Raw genomic sequence first — 17337 nt, 5'->3', positions numbered from 1 at the left:
ACACTCAGCTCTTACTGTAAAATCATCGCCTTTGCTGCCTGCTTCAAGAACTTTGACCTATGCACAGGTTGTGCGAGGCTTTACACATGACAACGAATGTGACACTTTATTTGACTTCCAAAGTAGTGACTTGAGAACTATGCCTTCTGCATCTTCGCCATCAGAAGCATCTGATACAGAATATACCCTTTATCTTCTAGACGAGTGGGTGGCGGAATTAAGGCCACAGTCTCCTGAATCGCTGGAGTCTGAAGGTGAATTTAGGCCGCTCTCTCCGGACTCACCTGTTCCTCAGTTCAGATGTCCCCATAATGAATGTAATGCGGAATTGTTAGGGCAACGGTCGGTTACACCAGAATCAGCATTTTCAGACTGGGAAGATTCTCATTTGTGTCTGGAAATTATGTTTGATGACATCAGACCAGTGTCCTCTCAGTCACATTCATCTGATTTTAGTCTGGATCTGTTGTCAGATAATAGAGCGTTGTCTCCAGAGTTTGTGTCTCCTGGTTTGGACTTTTCACTCTTGAACAGTTGGCTGGCAGACTTTAGAGCATCCTCCCCAGAATCTGTGGTGTCAGTTCATCAATGTCTTCATTCTTCTTCCCTGATGTTAAGTCCAACAATCAGTCAACATTGTAACTACTACTTGCAATATTCTGAAAAAAGGCCCACGTCACCTCTTTCAACAATTTCCAATAATGATGATTTAGAATCTTGTCTTGCACAAATGTTTGAAGACAACAGACCAGATTCACCAGATTCCTACTCTTCAAATGTTGAAGTTAAACACTCAGCTCTTACTGTAAAATCTTCGCCTTTGCTGCCTGCTTCAAGAACTTTGACCTATGCACAGGTTGTGCGAGGCTTTACACATGACAACGAATGTGACACTTTATTTGACTTCCAAAGTAGTGACTTGAGAACTATGCCTTCTGCATCTTCGCTATCAGAAGCATCTGATACAGAACATACCCTTTATCTTCTAGACGAGTGGGTGGCGGAATTAAGGCCACAGTCTCCTGAATCGCTGGAGTCTGAAGGTGAATTTAGGCCGCTCTCTCCGGACTCACCTGTTCCTCAGTTCAGATGTCCCCATAATGAATGTAATGCGGAATTGTTAGGGCAAAGGTCGGTTACACCAGAATCAGCATTTTCAGACTGGGAAGATTCTCATTTGTGTCTGGAAATTATGTTTGATGAGATCAGACCAGTGTCCTCTCAGTCACATTCATCTGATTTTAGTCTGGATCTGTTGTCAGATAATAGAGCGTTGTCTCCAGAGTTTGTGTCTCCTGGTTTGGACTTTTCACTCTTGAACAGTTGGCTGGCAGACTTTAGAGCATCCTCCCCAGAATCTGTGGTGTCAGTTCATCAATGTCCTCATTCTTCTTCCATGATGTTAAGTCCAACAATCAGTCAACATTGTAACTACTACTTGCAATATTCTGAAAATAGGCCCACGTCACCTCTTTCAACAATGTCCGATAATGATGATTTAGAATCTTGTCTTGCACAAATGTTTGAAGACAACAGACCAGATTCACCAGATTCCTACTCTTCAAATGTTGAAGTTAAACACTCAGCTCTTACTGTAAAATCATCGCCTTTGCTGCCTGCTTCAAGAACTTTGACCTATGCACAGGTTGTGCGAGGCTTTACACATGACAATGAATGTGACACTTTATTTGACTTCCAAAGTAGTGACTTGAGAACTATGCCTTCTGCATCTTCGCCATCAGAAGCATCTGATACAGAACATACCCTTTATCTTCTAGACGAGTGGGTGGCGGAATTAAGGCCCCAGTCTCCTGAATCGCTGGAGTCTGAAGGTGAATTTAGGCCACTCTCTCCGGACTCACCTGTTCCTCAGTTCAGATGTCCCCATAATGAATGTAATGCGGAATTGTTAGGGCAAAGGTCGGTTACACCAGAATCAGCATTTTCAGACTGGGAAGATTCTGATTTGCGTCTGGAAATTATGTTTGATGAGATCAGACCAGTGTCCTCTCAGTCACATTCATCTGATTTTGGTCCCGATTCTTTATCAAATAATAGTCCTTCGTCCCCAGAAAATGAACGCGACACAACTTCGTCCCGAAAATCAAGTCATGCTTTCAGAGAAAAATCAACTTCAGCCAAGGCTTTTTCATCAGATTTTGAACCTCTATCTTCTCAAAACCTATTAGTTAATAAAAACCATACCCAGGTACACACTTCATCTTTGCATTCCTTGCCACAGTCATATGAAATGAGATATGTTAGTGATTCTAGCATACAAAACAAAGTTTGTTTTCCCAAACTAATGTCACATCTTTCTGATCCAATGTATAAAGGAAAATGTCCTTGTTGTGATATTAGATTTTCTGAAACCATCCACCTATTTAGTCAAGTCAGTTGAACATCACAAAAAATATCCTGACGCAATAGTAACTAAAATGGTTCAGTTTTTTTTCTCTAGTATTTCACCAGTCACCAGTCATCTTTTTTTTCATAACAACTATTGTGTTATTAGATCTTCAAGCATCTCTATTGCAATGCTGAAGACACCCGTAATCTTGACTTATGACGTTAATTTATGATAAACTGTGTGATTCCCCTACACATATATTCTATTTATCCTTTATTCCTTTATTCCTTAGTCCTTATGCTCTTTTCCTCAATGCAAGTAAGGCCAACTAGTTACTGCTAGGGCTTCTAGGTACTACTAGGATCATGGGATTAACTCAAAATGAGCTTAATGTTCCCTTATGTGTTTTCAACTGTTGCCTTTTTTAGTGAATGTGGTTGTATTTTGAGCCCTAATTTTGAGGGGGGTTTGTTTTTTTGTTTGACCAAGCCTTTCATGTTCCCTAATGTGTAATGTTTAATGATTATCCACGCCAGTTAGGGCTGGTCAATATGGCCTAAAATCCATATCATGGTATAATTTGAAGCATGTGCGGTAACGATATATATCGCGATATATTCTTTTCTTCTGTATAACATACTTTACACACTATAAGGCAGGGGTCGACAACCCTGGGCACGCGTGCCAAGGGTTAACTGATGGCACGACCGTATCTGGACTGGCCATCTGGCATACCGGGTGATTTTCGTTTTTATGGGCTGATTATGTATTTATTTATTTATTTATTTTTGTAACAAATCAAATCAAATCACTTTTATTGTCACATCACATGTGCAGGTACATTGGTACAGCACATGTGAGTGAAATTCTTGTGTGCGAGCTTCACAAGCAAAGCTGGAGTTTTTCTGCGTCTTTACGCTGCACAGCTGTTTCTTCTTCTCTCACTCTCTCCCCCTCCCTCTCCTGTTGCTACTTCAGTCATGAAACTGATCAATGATCAGCTGATCGGCTATGCTTGTTTATCGCCCACTTTGCACCAGAAACAGGAAACCAGCGGAAACAGGAAAACAGCAACATCATCTAGCAAAGTTTTGCCAGGGGGCCAGGTAGGGCATTAACAGGGAAAGGGGGGCACAAAGAAATATGTTTCTTTCTTATTCTCATTTAAAAATATCTAGCTTTTATTAAATAATTATCTGAATCTTATAACCAAAGTTTTTATCTGACGTAAAATGTATAGAAATCATACATATACCAACAAGACAGTGTACATCACTGTCACCAAGGCGTTTGTTTTCATTCAAAGGCTTTATATCTTTAATACCTGGTGGGCCAGTCTCTAGTCAAAATGCCCGGGCCGATCTTTTGTCACAGTCCAGCCCTGGGCACGACACGCAGTGAGTTAATCTGAGAAGGTGCATTAAAAAATAAATGGCTGGGCCAGCGGTGCACATCACAAATTAGCTCACATAGACACACTAGTTGTGCCGCTTCTTAATGACGGTATCTTAGCTAACAACCACAACGACCAGATTCAACTTGTAATTGGCTAAAAATAACTTAGCTTACCAGTGAGAGGGACGTTGCTAGCTGACAGTTTTTTCAAGCGATGTTGAAATTTCCACATTCCGACACTTCAGATGCTTCAGGAGCTCTCCGCTCAGCGCAGCATCAGCACCACAGAAATACACGGATACATCCGTAGACTCGAGACTGATCAAACCAGAAGGCTTTAATGAGCAGCTGGATTTGTCTCGCATTAACTGGCTGAGTTAATGCCAGTTAATGCGACATTGAAATGCAGCTGATTGAACTGAAAACCTCAACTTTGTGGGGGTGAAAGTTTGCAGAACTACGAACGAAGCTGGAATCCATAGCTGTGCGTGTTCATGGAGCTTGCATTTTCACCTGCTGGACATCACTACCTGACAAGTTTAACTGTCTTCAGAACATTGCAGAGGCATTATTGACAGTATTTGGCTCTACATATCTGTGTAAGCAGATTTTCTCTCACACGAAGAGTGTCCTCAGGTAGCGGTCTGCATGCTGGACACTCGTAGACCTGTGTCTCTGAGTGGGAGACCAGAGATCACATTAACATGTGTATCCCTGTATTAACAAACATGTCATATTGGCTCAGTTTATTTTTCTTATCATTGTTGTGAGGAGACCATAAAGAGCATTTGCATTTTCTGTTGTACAGTTCATTTGCTGTTATGGAGTTCTTGTTATGGATAAAAAGTGTATTTTTTTGTTTCAAAACAGCTGATAACTATTCACTGATAGCTGCAAACATCTGCGAACAAATATAATTCTATAAAGTTGTTCTATATAGTGTGTAACTGTCAATATAGAGTTATTAAATTTATTGCTAATGCAATCATATGGCACATTGACTTCTGAGGAAATTTTAGATGGTACTCATCATCAGAAAGGTTGTCTACCCCCCGCTATAAGGCATAAAATACTTTCATTTTCTCAGAAATCGACAGTGTGCCTTATGTCTGAATTCTGGTTGTGCTTACTCACCTCGAACCGATTTTATGTGGTAGAAATCTGTCAAAAAATGTTTTAGTATGATTTTGGTAAGCTATGAAGGCGCACAGCTTGATGGATTGCCGGAGCGTTACGGCTGCCGTAGTCAGGAGCTTCGCGGAGTAATCCGGGTCCAAAACTCCGTCTGCTTCAGGTCCCAAAGTCAAACGAAAAACTGTCTAAATTCTTTCATCCTTAATAAAATAATCAGCGTTGCTGCTTTACCAGGTGTAACAATTAAGTTTAACATCCAGGCATCCATGAAAACAGAATTTATTAAATTTAATGGAGTTAGAAGTTAGCAGGAAGTTAGCTCGCTAGTTTCCACTTAAACATGATATAGCATGTTCTGACTGAGAGATTTCTGAAAAATTAAAATGTACAGGTCTGCTATGACTTCCAACATAAATGAAAACAGACAGAAAACTAAACAGCAGTGATTTTTGTAGGGTTACTGAAGTTGGACTAGCTGGTATATAATGATGTGCTACGTGATCGCTAGCAAAACAGCTATGTTAGCATAACATTAGCACAGTGAAGCTGAAGGATGAACGCTAACCTTTTTCCACTCGATAAAAGTTAACGTGAGGATTTCTGGTGGTTAGGGACAAATGCAATTGCATGGCAGGATGCTATAAACGGACAAAACTTCAGTCAGGAGAACAACTGAGGTAATCCACAATACGAGGTTAGTCATTAATATACTGCAACAACATGGGAATAGAACAGCTGCGAGAGAATTCATCATTATTGAATCAATGGTACGGAAGTGGAGGAAGCGCAGTTTTTAGCTTTCCCCATATTCGAAAAGTGCTTCGTCTCTTTGCTATTACTGTCGCCCGGCATAATTTGCAGATGATGTTGTTTGCAGCTGCTGCAATGCTTTCGACCAAAACAGGCACAGCTTGATGACGCCGTCAACATGCGCTATCATGGTAGAGCGGTATAAGTCAAAATCTCTACCGTTGGCCAAATTTATATTGTTTCTATCATATACCGTTTCTACCGCCCACCCCTAACGCTAGTCAAGTTTTATTAAGCTCAAGTCTGCTGATTTTGTCACAGGCTTAAGGCTGTAATGCTGGAAATCCAGGCCACATTTTGGAGTAAGGTCTAGTCAAGGTCTAGTCTTGTATAGTGTAACCTGCATGTAACATCCTATGTGCATGCATAAGTGGACCATAGGTGTTTTGCTGGGTGTCTACCAAATATCAGGTAGTTTCAATGTTGTGGCTGACCTACTGCTCATACTCAGAATGCAGTGTGACCAGTTGTTTATCTGTTTTATTCTGTCCAAACAAGCTTTTGCATTAGTTAGTAGAGTTACACCAGCAGAAATGCCTATCTGATGCTGTAGGGGCACATTCAAATGGAGGCGTGACAACATAAATTATAAATTAAAGGGTCACCATCTGGTCAAAACAGTTTTGTTCAGGAGTGCTGAGGTATTTGACTCTGATTTTAAGACATTATAATATTTGGTGCAACAAATAATTTAGAAAGGAAATGAAATGCTATATCTGTCACTATGTTCCCTGGATAAATAAAAAGTTAGCAAATGAATTGTCATCACATGGTGCAGATGGGCCACCAGAGGGAGTTGACAGGTGTTGTGCTTTGTCACAGATCATCTGTCTTCCACCAACTCAATTCTGTCTTTCAGAGAATAGACATTATAGGCATAACATTGTATATTCACAGCTCAGATAATAAAATTACCTATCTATCTAATCTGGAGAGACACTGTAATTATTTATGTTTTGCTATTTTTCTTTTATGTGATATGACCATATTATCGATTGTATACACTAGTTTTTATTGTATACAATGTGTATTGTACACTCTATACTTTAGAGTTTAATATTCAATCCTACGGGTCCCCCATAAATGTACTGTACAAAAAAAGGTGTCCACAGTCAGTTGTTGATGATTTGTTGCCTGCAATCACTAAAATTATTTAAAATTCAGATTAGAGTGAAACTCCCCAACAATCAGACAAAGCCCTATGCTCAAGCAGTAGTAAATGGACTGGTTCTTATATAGCACTTTTCTACTCTGACAAGGCACTCGGAGCGCTACAACTTGCCTTATTCACCCACTCATACAAGCACTTTTTTTTTCTTTTTCTATGCAATTGCTTTCTGTCTAAAATTCACACTCCAGTGGATGCATCGAAGAGCAACTTGGGGTTACTATCTTGCCCAAGTATATCTGGCATGCAGGCTAGTTCAGACAGAGGATCTGTTGCTGTTGGTTTTGGCAAGTAAGAAGAAAAAATAGAAGAGCATTCAAATAGATTACAAAATTCTGATTTCACTCTACATTAGTTACAGTCACAGATACATATCTTGAAACAAAGACTACACAAAATGAAACATCTGAAAACGAACCTATAACTCTTTACTAAGATATAAATAATCGTTTTTCAGTTTGTTTTTTAATAAAGCCTAAATGCCAAAAAGTCTATATTAGATCACAATAAACCACAGCTAGTTTTCATCATTTGAGTCACAAGCCATCTGTAGAAAACAGTGGTTTTCATCATGGTACCTGGCTGGAGGAGGCTTTCCAATGAACAACCTCAAGGAAAAAAGAATCCCTGAAGTGAATACAACTTGTGTATGAACAAAAATGGACACAACAATATCACATGTCCAAGACTGATCTTCCCAAGTACATGAAAAGCCCATGAAAAGAAAATCCACGATCAAGTTCAAGAGAAAAATTTCCATGGCATTGGTAAGGCAGCAAAGGCTGTTGCATATCAGTGAATGCAGTGTTGATTTTTATAAGTAGTAGCTTCCCCCAATAACAAGCAATGGCTCTCTGACCATGGCATGTTTGCATTAGAACAGGTAGAATGCCCTTTCTCTGAAGCAAAACTAATAGAGATTACCAATAGAAATGTATTTTTTATTTACTGTAGTTGCAGCAAATTTTTTGCAATATTTAGCTGTTCAGTTAAAAAACACAGAATTCTAAATTTGCCACAGCTGATATTTTTCTTCCTCTTTGAAAGTACATCCTCCGCCAAAGAATTTTTACATTTAAAACCCACACATTTTGCTTTCCCAAATGTATTGGCAGGGGCGCAACACCTTGGGTTGGTTGCGTTGATTCAAATTTTCACCTGATGTGTTTTTGTAACCTTTCCTTATAATGCTGTGTCATTTGGGCAGGTTTTTTGAAACAGTGTTATTATTATTGCAGTAATGCAGCTCAGCAAAATGCACTAGCAAATTTTATAAACTGCTGGATGGCTGACTTTATATGACATGGAAGTGACTTTATACTATACTTATGCATGTTCATCTTCACAGTAAATCAAATCTTTTGTTATTCATTTTTGCAAGTCTATCATAGTTGTAATATAATGTCTTGTCAATTATGTACTGCTATGAAGAATATTTCAAAAATATCGATGGGCATCTTAATAGGTCATGCCATGCTTTTTAAACCTCATGCTGCTTGTTAAATACATGTATTAACATATTTCTTAATATGTTAATTCTGTTTTATATGCATGTGCACTACAAGTGAACTTAATTATTTAAAATATTGCTCACTGTTCTTGTATTTAAAACACCAACTTGTCCTTGAAAAATCTTGGAAAATGCATGCGTCATTGGAGTCTTCCTTAAATCAACAACAAAACCACCCATGATATTTATTTTTAATTCCCACTTCATTGTACCATTTCTTTCAGGTGTCACCTGCATCTTCCAAGACAAATATTTCACAAGATTCACAACAAAAAAATCTTGAATTAGGACAGAGGCAGGTCTTTCCAGCAGAATCCCCATCCTTACCATGTGATTCAAATACAGTTTTCACTAAAAAACTAGAATTACCAATTCCAGCTAACTTTGACTTGAGTAAAGCACAATTTGACACCACAGTGAACAATCAAATTAGTGCACCACAGGAAAAAGACAAAATGTCATCTCCCACAAGTGAAGATTATGGCTTAGTTAAACCAAGCTTCATGACTCTAGAATCAGTCTCTCAAACAGCTCAAGATAGCCCAGATGCTGCAACTGTCATGTCCTCAGAATCCACACCAACACCACCAGGGTCTGGGTCCCCTCAGCTTGACCAGCTTCTGTCAGATCTGGAGGAGATGAAACTTAAGTTTAGACCAGAGGCACTTAAACCACATTCATCTGAATCCACCAACGAGATCCCTGCAGTTGACCAAATGTATGAGTTCCAAGATATTTTCCTTCAGGATCACAGCCCTGCAGAATATAGTGATATGCTAAAAGTCAATCTATCATCTGCTGCACAGCTTGCAGTAGATAACCCAGATATTCCCATTACAGAGCATCCACATTTCCAGACATCCATTCAGCTTGAACATGAAATGGTCTCAGTCATTCCCGATGTAACAAAACTTGTCATAAGCGTACCATCAAGCTCTGGTCTTCATAAAGACAGTTCTGAGTCCTCTAATGAATCCCTTTCGAGCCCAGATTCTTCCCAAAGACTTTGTGAAGAAATGGAACAACCAAGCTTTCATGTGGATGCATTTCAGTTAAGCACACATGGTCTAAATAATACTCAGAAATTTCCTTCAGTTGCTACAAAGAGCAAGTCTGACATACCTGAGAAAGATATTTGTTGGGAAGATGCTACAACTGACATTCTTCAGAGTCAAGAAGCACATGAATTAGCTATGCCATCTAATGACTTTAAAGGTGTGACAGAATCACAGACTAACCCAGATAGACTTCAGTTATGGGCAGCAAACTCTGTTGACAGTATACATAATGAAGATTTGTCTTCACAGTCTCTTTCTGATTTGACTCCTGAGACAGTGATATCTGCAAGAAATTTCAGCTTTGAAGAACTGGTGCCCAATTCCTCATCAAGGAACTTAAAAATATCTTCAGATGAGGACAGGACCAGTGAACACCATTCAGAAGGATCTCTGACTTCAGTAGACGATGAATGTTTTGACTCTGAGTCTTCTTCAGTCAAACCCAAAACTTATTCTTCTTCAGCCTCTGATGAAGAGTACAACTTGCCACCTGGCTATGCAGAGGCCTCCTCTATTTCATCTACCTATACTCAGATACCTTCAGGATACAGTCCTATAGTGCATAGTGGTGCAGACAGTCCAACCAATGAATATTCTGACCCAGAGCCTTACTTTGACTGCAAACAGGGTTCATCCGATTTCTCAGAGCCTGATCCTGATGAATCTGAGACAAGAGCTAGGTCAAGTGGAGGTCAAGCCCAGGATCACTCTAGAGTGCAGGAAAAGTTGAATCAAAAAGTACTGTTGTCTTCTGGAAGTGAAGATTACGAAGACGCTTCTTTTGTCCATGAGCCTATTTATCGTGTAGATGTAAAGAGAGAAGAAATGCAAGAAACATCAGATGAAGAATTCACCTTGTGTGAGACTTCACAACCACCACCTGTCTGTGAAACTGCAGCATATCATGATACTGATAAATCTCTGACAAGGGTAAGATGAGAGTTGGTAAAAAAAACTGCAAGTGTTTTCCCCAGAGCTGAGCTTGGCCAAATGACTATATTTGCTTCAGAGAGGAATGACTGCTGGTAACCCTGTAGACACGTGAATGGGAGCTAAAACTCCTTCTAACCCTTAATTTGTTTTGATTTCACATTTGACTAATCCTAACTTAGCATGTCACTTTGCTGCCTGTAACTAGTAGGATCACTCACAGTGATAACATGAGTTACTTTTTTTTTCATCAGTAGGCACATTTATTGTCATCTAGGTAAGAGCATGGTGTATTTTCTTTTTTTGTTTAATTATAGACTGCCATGTTGTACTTTCAGTGTAATGTACAAAACGACATGCAATCATCTGAAAGTGCAACATATCACTCTGCTTCTTGCTTGCTTTCCTGCAAACCTAGCATTCATGCTGTCATTCATTATTAAATGTCAATGGATTTGTGTTGCTTGGTCAGGAGATCAACGCTGAGCTTGGATCAATGTCAGAAAGTTCAGATGATGAATTTTTGACTGCCAGAATAGTACAAAGAAGAGTTGTCATTCAGGTATCTGATTTAGCATGACTGATGACGTTTTAAACCAGTGTGGCAACTAAATGAAAGCTAAAAACTTTCACTGTCAAGTTACAAATGTTTATTTTCTAACAACCTTAAGTCTTAACAGAAAGGATTAAAATGGGTTCAAATTAGATAACACACCCCTTGATTAACATGTATGAGCCTAACCTGAGAGTTTTGTGCTGCTGTGAGCACTTTTTTTTCTTGGTTTATTTAACAAAATACATCTGAAAATGCAAGTTTGTTTCCTGTGTCCCGAAGTCTCTGTTTTCTCACTGAATTACTGCTTAAAAGTTGTGTGCATTATTATACTCGAACATACAGTTGCACTAATTTGTCAGTTAAAGAAGTGAATATTTCACTGACCCAAATGAGCCTGTATGATTATTAGTTGTCTTGTTTTCCTCATAGGCTGATGAAATGCCAGACCTCCCTGCCCAGTCGGTGTCAGAAGAAAGGTACAAGGATGAAAATGGACACATAGTTGTCAAAAAGGTGGAGAAAAAATGCACTATATGCATTATATGCAAGTATAAGTTAATCCTATATATAGTCGTTAAATGCATTATCTTGCTCAGGTTACCCGTAAAATTATACGTAAGTGTGTTTCCGCGGATGGTGCGGAGCATGAAGAGACGACCTTAGAAGGAGCTCCTCAGGGGTTTGTCCCTGCAGCGGAGGGAGATGGCTACTCTAAGGTTGTGAAGCGGACAGTCGTGAAAAGTGAGGGAGACCACACAGAGGTATGTTCGTTGCAGATGTCCTTCTTCATAGTGTTTTGTTCTGTTTTGTTTTGGGGTTGTTTTTTGTTTTGTTTTTTACCAAAAAATGGAAGGTGTAACATCTATACTGACATTAATATATAAAGTACAGCTAAATAAACTTTTTGACCTAGGTGACTTTTACCGAACGTGAGCATTCGTCATCATCAAGGCAGGAGACGGCTGATGGCCGCAAGATCAGTCACACGGAAAGGACAACCGTGTTGGAGGGTGAAAGGACAGTGACACACCATGGTGATCAGTCTTTGACCTCTGATCTGCCTACAGCCCAGGACGACTTCAAGAAGGTTTTTAAACACTTTGTCACCGTTATTCCCCAACCACATAACCACATATTAACATAATACTTATACATCAACATTCTTCATGTCTTAGCACCTTAGGTTTAAAAAAAAAATAAACAAACAGCACATTGTGAAGATGTTTCGAGTTTCAAATGTATGTTTTTTATTATTTAATCACTTTGAATTAAGAGACTGTGTTCTCTGCTTTTCATGCCACCAGGCATTCGGTTATTTGAGTGGTTTTAGCGGAACAGAGCTCCCTCTGGTGGTAGAAAGAGAGACTATCAAAGAGGATGGAACAGTGGTCAGGAGGTGTGCCTACTGGAGTGCACGTGTGTGTGTGAAGCTTACTATTATTGACTAATGTTTGCGCATGTTCATTTGTGCTGGCAAACAAATTTTTTGTATTCTTAACCAATTCAAAGTCAAACGTGTAAATAAACCAGTGAGATGTGAGTTTATAATTTTTTAACTCTTGTGAACAACTGCAAGAAAATGTTGTCCCGTGCACTACATTAAAATTATTATTCATGCACTATTTAGTTGTTTTTAGTAAATCATAGTTTTAGTGATTACTTTGTGTTGCTGCTTTTGAGTAGTATAGAAGTTGAATAGCCTTAAATATTCCAAGTAATTAACAAGCAAAAGACACAAAAATGAAAAGGAAAAAGATACATTTTGACACAAATGAGTTTTGAGTAGAATTCCGTAGGTTTCCTAATGGTGGTATTTTACAAACAAGTTTAATTCAGGAAAAACTGGCTCAAAAGAAATTCCTTGGTTTGAGGAACCTGAATTCAGGTTCCACGCAGGGGACGACATGTTTTCAGCCTTAACAGTATGAGTTTTGCAACACAATCTTAAGCTTTCTCCACTAAGAAAATAGCTATGAAGTTGCTCACAAAAAATTGATTCCTTTCATCTAGTCATAGTGATTTCAGGTCCAGATGAACAGAATCAAGTTGTGGGGATTTCCTTACCTGGACGATCGAGCATGCATCAAGACCATGAAGTTGCTGTGCATGTGTGCAGCGAGTATTAATAGAGATGAGAAAGAGAGATCAATTTCTCCCATAACTGCTTCTCAGGCTCACTGTCCACAACTGAATTTAAAGTCCTTTTCTTTACATACAAAATCTTGAGTAATCAGGCTTCATCATACCGTCATCAGACAGTTTTATATTATCCCGACAGAGCACTTCTGCTTTCAGACGGCAGGTTTATTTGTGGTTTCTAGAGTTTCTAAAAAAGCTTTCACATTTCGTCCCCCATGTGGGTGATATAGAGTCACTTGATTATTGGGGTTTTCTCCAGAATACTATAGGGTCTTTACTTTACAGTATCAAGTGTCCTGAGGTGATCGTTGTTGGGATTTGGCACTTTATAAGTAAACCTGAATTCAATTCAACTGTGTAAATCCAAAAATGTAATGTTGGATTTACACGGTCTAATCTGTGTGGGGTTTTTTTTTTCTCCTATAACATATCTGTAACTATAGCTCTTCCTTTACTTTATTTTCCACAGGTGAATTTTTTCAAAGATATTTATCTTTCTTTATCTATTTCCCCTCCCTGCCTCTTGCTACCTGTCCAGGGCCCATCTGCGTAAAGGTTGCACTCTCACACGAACAGTGGTTGAGGGAGCTGGGCAGCGCAAACAGGTCATTCAAGAGAAAGTGGACCACCCCAGAAAAGGATCAAAAACCCGTGATCTCCAACAGCATCTCCACCAGCTCTTTCACCGCTACTGCGAAGAAGAAAAGAACAATGATGAGGAGGAAGGAAGAGTAAATGATTGAGTAACACTCTGCCCAACTCCCTCGTTGTGCCCATGCTAAAATCCCTGCTAGTCCTATGCATTAGTCACATGCAATCCTAGTGTGCACAAACACACCTCAAAGCTACCACAGTCTTCCCCTTTAGGACCTGGAAGATGATCTTTAGTTCTTGATTTGGAGTTTTTTCCCTGTGTGGTTTCAAAGTACTTCTGAGTTTCTTTATTTTATTTTTTTTATCTTTTTGCCTTTTGTGACCAAAGAAAGCCTTTTGTTGATCTCCTGATTGTTTTACTTTCTGATTCAAGTTGTCTGATAGGTTTGTCTTATCCTGTGGTAGAGCAACAGAACACTCAAAGAAAACAGAGCGACACTATCCCCATCAAATAACTCACAAACCTCCGAAGTACATTTTACTTAAAAACACTGGTACTGCTCTTGGAGTAGGTGCTTGGACTGAAAGGCGATATTTCACATTGCACTGCCTCTCACAACTTTCACAGATAATCCTTTATGAAAAAAAAACAACTTACTCACTGTACTAGCCTCTGCTTTTTTGATTCAGATGGTCAAGATATCACAAACAGAAAATCAGACTGTACTGACACTGAATTTAACTGCTGCTGTTGTGTTTCGTGTTGACTATGTGTACTCTGTCTTTGGGAATTATATATTCTATTTAATCTCAACATTACTGACATCTGTAGCCTAGGAATGAATAATCACTCATGTGAACTTAACAGGCATGACTAATCAACATCTGTCAGTTTGATCCTAGCTTTGACTGCTTTGTCGTTGTGTGGATTGCCCTTCTGCTTTTCTTTACCTTGTGTGTGTGTGTGTGTGTGTGTGTGTGTGTGTGTGTGTGTGTGTGTGTGTGTGTGTGTGTCTTTCATTCTTTATTATTATGTTTCAACTAATCATTGTTGACCTCCACTTTTAAAGTATGGATGTGATGAGTGCAGGTGTAACTGTACGTGCTTTAGGTTTGATTTTGTCTGTGCATTTGATGAGTTAAATACCACACTGAACGCTGGTCAAAAGTTTCTGTAGGTGATTTTAACTTGTTTGCTGATGTTTGTTTGTTTTTTCATTTTCGTGTAGAGAAGTTATTTAATTTAATAATTCAGCCCCTCAGGATTTGGCACTGGGAAATGAAATAATCCCAGTTTTCTAATATTACATTTGCGGTAAGATGATGATACACTCAGTGTTTTATTTATGTAAAGATTTGTTAGTTTATCTTTTGAATCCGATTGTTGAAGTAGATAAAGGCGGTTTTGTGTTATGTGTGTGAGTGAATGATTCGGCGTATGTAGTTAAAGGATGTGTAGCAGTTTCTGTCAGCAAAGAAAAGAAATGTTTATTTTACACAATTAGCATTTGCACTCCTGAATTTCAGAAGAGGAAACCTCCATGCTTTCTGTGCACTGCAATACAAGGTACAGAATATATCAGCCACAGGGATATACTCATTGTGGAGGGATTGCTGTAACAAAGCAGGTTGAGAGCTTAAATATATGATTATCCACAGCTCGGAGCATCGCTACTGTTTGTATTTACAACATGCAATGTATTTACTCTCACTCTCACTGTTTATTTTGTGATTTAGAGAAAAAAATGCAAATTAGTGGAGATTCACTGTGACAGATATGCTTTTAATTTGAAGACTCAGCATCCCTTCTCTGTGATGATGACCCGTTATATACATATACAATGCATATATAAATAAATATCTATAAAGGCATGTATTACTGTATCAAAAGTCAAGAATGCAGAAAAGAAAATGGCTGCAGTGTATCTATAGCTGAGAATAAAAATCTACAAATGTGCAGTGTTGTATCTGATTACATCTTTTAACTGTAAAATGGGCCATTTTGACATGCCAAAATAGTAGCTTGGGTGTATTGTTGATGGTTGTGTCTCAGGGGAGGTCTTGCATAACCAAGTTCAGAGCTTACTGGAACTGAGAATTATTAATTCCATCTGTGCTTTTCTAGAAACTACTTTATTCTGCTTCTTTATTTGCAAGAGGGCACCTTGTCTGCATATTTGACCATGAATATCATGCTGGATTTTCTTCCTGACTTAACTCCAAAAGGATTTATGTCTCAGAACTGAACTGGGGAGCTTTTGTTTGTTGGGAAAATGTCTAATACACTACACTTTTTCTACTGTGACAAAGGAAAAATTATCTTAAAAATTGTCTTTTTTAATTCCTGCTACATCCAGTCCCATCAGTTTTATAATAAAGATATGTTAGGCACATGTACTTAGTAGAGTTTGTACTGCCTCCTGCTGGGCATCAGGGGTAACCCAGAAGAAACAGATTTCCATTTAAACTCAAGATAAATGGGTTGCATGAATTTTACCTCACACTACACATTTTCAAAGACACAGTTCCAGTCTTTAAAAAGTATTACAAATGATCCATAAATCTGCACCCATGTGTACTAAGAGTCAAATCAGCTACTTGGGAAGAAATGGTTTATAAACAGGACAGCTTTCATCACAGTGGGTTAAGAAATTGATTTGCCTAATTGACACATGTTCAGGTCTGTGTGAAATGCACTCTTCTGGAGATGTGATCTAAAGATCCTTTCCTTGGTTTAGCACCCTGCAGTTGTCCTTGTGCAATAGCCCGACAAAGCTAGTGAATTCAAGAACTTGTTGATGGTAAGAGGGTTGAAAGGTTAACAAATCTTCATCCAAGGAGGTCATTTAAGGTTGAACTGCTTATTTAATACACTTTACCTCCATACTACCAAGGTAAGTAGAATCCAACTTTATTGATCATAAACACATGTTTCACCTGGTAGCTTAAATATTTAAATGCTTTCTCACACATTTTCAGTCCAGTCCTCACACCTGACCATTTTCAGGGGAATATTTTTTTAATCAATCATTCATGCACAAAAAGGCATCTAACTACAAGGATCAACCAGTGTTGTATCTACACAAAACAGGCAAATTAGCAAAGAACATATTTTTAACTGCATCTTTAGACAGTTTGTTACTAGCAAAAGCACATAATTCTTTTCCATTTCTTTAGTTGAATACAAAAAATAGCCAAAGATAACACTTTGAGGAGTAAATGGTAATTTTGCAACAACAAGGTGATTCCCAAAGCGCCATCAACTCAACACTTGGCATATTTCGACATCGTGTACAATGTATCCTTAAAAAATTTGAGGAATCAGGACAAAAGAAGACGTCATAACAGTGATTGTCTACAGTCATACTATAAAACACAGCTGAGGCTCTGTCATGGTTTGGGGCTGTATTTTAGTCAGTGTTGTTGGAGATCTTGTCAAAATTGATGGAATTGTGAACAATCATATTTTGGTCCACCATGCAATACCATCTGGAAAGCATCTGATTAATAGCAGCATCATTTTCAGCCGGAAAATCATCCCAAACACACTGCTAATGCAGTAAAAGCATACCTGCGTAGAAAAAAGATACGTATGCACACTATCAGTCATGGATTGGCCTCCCCAGAGCCCAGGTTGTACATGTTGTATTTCAGAGTATGTTTAAACATGAAAATGTAATATAAGTCTTTAAA

The 17337-nt window shown here is 38.7% G+C and overlaps 1 protein-coding gene across 3 annotated transcripts in view; it reads left to right on the top strand.

The window, feature by feature from the left end:
• The window catches only part of ank2a (ankyrin 2a, neuronal), a 79589-nt gene extending 63988 nt beyond the window's left edge, over positions 1-15601 (top strand). For 2 of the 3 annotated variants that reach the window (XM_076884945.1, XM_076884947.1), the window contains exons 44-48: positions 11341-11424; positions 11508-11672; positions 11825-11998; positions 12216-12307; positions 13589-15601. In XM_076884945.1, the coding sequence (XP_076741060.1) occupies positions 11341-11424; positions 11508-11672; positions 11825-11998; positions 12216-12307; positions 13589-13793 (720 nt within the window). In that variant the 3' untranslated portion in view covers positions 13794-15601. The remainder of the gene's footprint in view (positions 1-11340; positions 11425-11507; positions 11673-11824; positions 11999-12215; positions 12308-13588) is intronic. The other variant, XM_076884946.1, reaches the window with a different exon arrangement.
• The last annotated feature ends 1736 nt before the right edge of the window (positions 15602-17337 follow it).

This window comes from Maylandia zebra, linkage group LG6 (assembly GCF_041146795.1).
Source record: "Maylandia zebra isolate NMK-2024a linkage group LG6, Mzebra_GT3a, whole genome shotgun sequence".
NCBI classification, from domain to species: domain Eukaryota; kingdom Metazoa; phylum Chordata; class Actinopteri; order Cichliformes; family Cichlidae; genus Maylandia; species Maylandia zebra.
The sequence above is the reverse complement of the archived record's forward strand: the minus strand, read 5'-3'. Positions and strand labels throughout refer to the sequence as shown.